Source organism: Volvox carteri (genome assembly GCF_000143455.1).
Source record: "Volvox carteri f. nagariensis unplaced genomic scaffold VOLCAscaffold_545, whole genome shotgun sequence".
Lineage (NCBI taxonomy): Eukaryota > Viridiplantae > Chlorophyta > Chlorophyceae > Chlamydomonadales > Volvocaceae > Volvox > Volvox carteri.
The window spans coordinates 743-3,621 of record NW_003308061.1 but is presented as its reverse complement, the minus strand read 5'-3'; the positions used below and the strand labels follow the sequence as shown (position 1 = coordinate 3,621).

The 2,879-nt window shown below is 56.5% G+C and overlaps 2 protein-coding genes across 2 annotated transcripts in view; one reads left to right on the top strand and one right to left on the bottom strand.

Annotated features, from left to right (window-relative positions):
* Positions 1 to 1,283, bottom strand: part of VOLCADRAFT_101244 (uncharacterized protein) — a gene marked incomplete at both ends in the record, with an annotated part of 3,886 nt that extends 2,603 nt beyond the window's left edge. Inside the window, 4 exons of the mRNA XM_002959681.1 lie at positions 186 to 278; positions 571 to 620; positions 726 to 792; positions 891 to 1,283. Coding sequence (XP_002959727.1) covers positions 186 to 278; positions 571 to 620; positions 726 to 792; positions 891 to 1,283 — 603 coding nt within the window. The remainder of the gene's footprint in view (positions 1 to 185; positions 279 to 570; positions 621 to 725; positions 793 to 890) is intronic.
* Positions 1,284 to 1,546: 263 nt separating this feature from the next.
* Positions 1,547 to 2,568, top strand: VOLCADRAFT_101243 (uncharacterized protein; the record flags this gene model as incomplete). The annotated part of the gene is made up of 2 exons (XM_002959682.1): positions 1,547 to 1,640; positions 1,835 to 2,568. 2 exons carry the CDS (start codon positions 1,547 to 1,549, stop codon positions 2,566 to 2,568), a joined length of 828 nt encoding a protein of 275 aa, XP_002959728.1.
* Between the last annotated feature and the right edge of the window lie 311 nt (positions 2,569 to 2,879).

The following is a 2,879-nucleotide window of genomic DNA, read 5'->3' as shown; positions in this document are numbered from 1 at the left end:
CTTTGGCGGACTCCGGACTCCACTCCATGTCCACCGCCACTGGAGACGAGGCGCCTACACTAGTGTACTGACAGTACTGACAGGGGGGACCTAGCTTCAAATCGCTGATGATCTACATGTGACGTGTCTGCTAGTTTCGTTTATTGTACCTGTTTCATCTCCCATGCATTCCCATCCGTTCTCACCTGCACCTCCGTCGCCAACCGTTGCTTCTTCAGTGGCAACAATACGGATCTCCACCTCTCCATCCGTCCCAATGTGTCCAGGTGATCCGTCACCTGGGAATAGCAGGGCATACGACCACGACACCATGAAGGGTTCATCGTCATCCCCGCAGTCGCATGTGACGCGGTTGCCCGTGACGTCGCCTGAGTCGCCGTCACCGGAGCTGCCATCACCACCACCCCGCCACCACCCCGTTCACCCCATCCCCTTCACCTCCCCTGCCGTCACCACGGCCGCCATTTCCACCTCCGTCCTCTTCACTGCGGCAATCCCCGCCCCCCCATCTCCGTGGCGGCAATCACCCCCACTACCCTCTCTCTCCCCTGCATTCCCATCCGTTCTCACCTGCACAGCTGTGCCGCCGTTGCCCCTGACGTCGCCTGAGTCGCCGTCACCTGAGCCACCATCACCACCACCCCCTTCAACCCATCCCCTTCACCTCCCCTGCCGTCACCACTGCTGCCATTTCCGTCCTCTTACCTTATGGACTATGGTCTCACCTGTTAGATTGTCGGGGCTCCACTGCATTTCCGCCTGGCCCTTCGGCGGACTCCACTCCTTGTCCACCTCCACCGCAGACGGGGTGCCTGCACTGACAGGGGGGACCTCGTTTCAAATCGCTCATGTCCTACATGTGACGTGTGTGCTAGTTTCGTTTGTTGTACCTGTTTGGTCCGGTTTGTTAGCTTGCGGCTGTGCTCCCGCACCAACCACCGAAGGGCCCGCCGGAACGGGAGCTTGTTGCTGAGGACATTCATCTGCATAATATTGGACGTCGCAAGTTTTAACCATACATAGTAGCTGTCAATGTATTGCAGCAACTTCTCACTGCGTCCAGCGATCATCTCGTTAGGAGCCACGGCATCGAGGCCAAAAAGCTCTGTGCCATTATTACCACCATGAGGCTGGACGCACTGATGCGTGATGACGTGATTATATGCATGAGACTTGCTATGATACTTGCGTCCGCAGGACACACACGTAATTTCAAATTGCGACAACGCATATAGTCGACCGCGGCAGAGGTAACGTGGATATGTTTTAACTGAAGGGGCCATCTTTATTAGCTATTATTACATCTTCAACAGAAAGCAGGACTTGCGAACAGATGCTGTGTGCATTTGTATGTTCTGAAGGGCCCTACAGCCCTTCATTCTGGGACAAGCGCAGACTTAACGAAACCTTACGTTTGGAGTATTTGTACAGTCATAAGTAATTAAAACAATCCCTGGCATGGCGATATTACAAGGCTTTTGCATGCTAAGTGGCCATTTCAGCCGAACTCCGTCGATATGCTCTGAAGGCCCCTCAGCCCTTCGTTATGAAATGGGCACGAATGAGCACGAAACGACAACTAGATGAAGGGATTCCCGGGTATCGAAGGGAAGCTGGTTCCCAGAGTGGGCACTATACGGGTGCGGCAGTGCGGCCATCGCGCTATTCTTTGAGGAAGAACGGCTAGCGGCCGCCACACGGGGCGTGGGACCACAAGCCGTCCTACAGGCCAGCGCCGCAATCTCGGCACATTATACACTGGTGGGCCTGTCATCTGCCTGTGAGGCACCCCTCTGCCAGCTCGCGCGCCAGGTGGCCACACGCACACTCACAGCACACCGCCACGACCGTGGGGTTATTACTGAGGTGGATATCAGGCAACTGGTCGACTTCCATTTTCCCCTTAACGGCCCGGAACCTGACTTGCAGACCCGCATGCATGTCACGTGCGCACTGTTGTGCTGGTTTGCATTCCTGCGGTTCGATGACCTCGCCCGGGTACTAGTACATTACGACCTGCTACACATCACACCGGGCGTGGGTGCCGAGATCATCCTGTGGAAAAGCAAGACGGACCAACGTGGCGAAGGACAGACCGCGTCTGTCGGTTTTCGGGGCGACCACTACTGCCCCATGACGCGGCTGGAGGAACTGCTGACGAAAGGGCAATACGTCCGACTGCCGAAACAAGAGGCGGTCGAGGGGCGTTATGTTTCGGTTGAAGATGTAGGCCCACTCCTCCGCCGGGTCACAACCAGCCAGACGGGTGTGCCGAGCTTGGTGCAGCGCACGGCACCGCTCAGTGCACCCATCCCACCGCTGCCATACCGCACTTTCCTGGGCCACCTGAGGAGGCTCTTTGTGGAGGCCGGGCTCTCACCGCGTTTCGGAACTCACTCCTTGCGCTCCGGGGGGGTGACTGCTGCCGTTAACAATGGCGCAGACCGCAGCCTGGTGCAGAAACTGGGCCGCTGGAAGAGTGCGGACGTTTTCGAACAGCATTATGTGAAAGATAGCGACGCAGCTCGGGGCCGGGTGACGGCCCTCTCGATTAATACCGCCCAGTGATCGTTGCAACTGTGGGTCCTTTCAAGACCTGTCATTACTATCGGCCACTAGTGCAACTTTCACAATGGGTTGGTGTTGGGAGGGGGTTTCACAACGGGTTGTTTTGCTACTGAGTTGTGCTTGCGGTTGATGGCTTAGCTACTGTAACGCAACACGGCAGGACTGAGCAATAAGCTTCGACTTCTCGAAGCGAAGTATGAGTGTAGAGATAGGCAAGTTATTGCGAAGGAACTGCCGTGGTGCGTGGAAGTAGGGCGCAAGCATGCATGCATATGCCGGACCCAGTACGGCAGGGGATGCCGAGCTCCTAC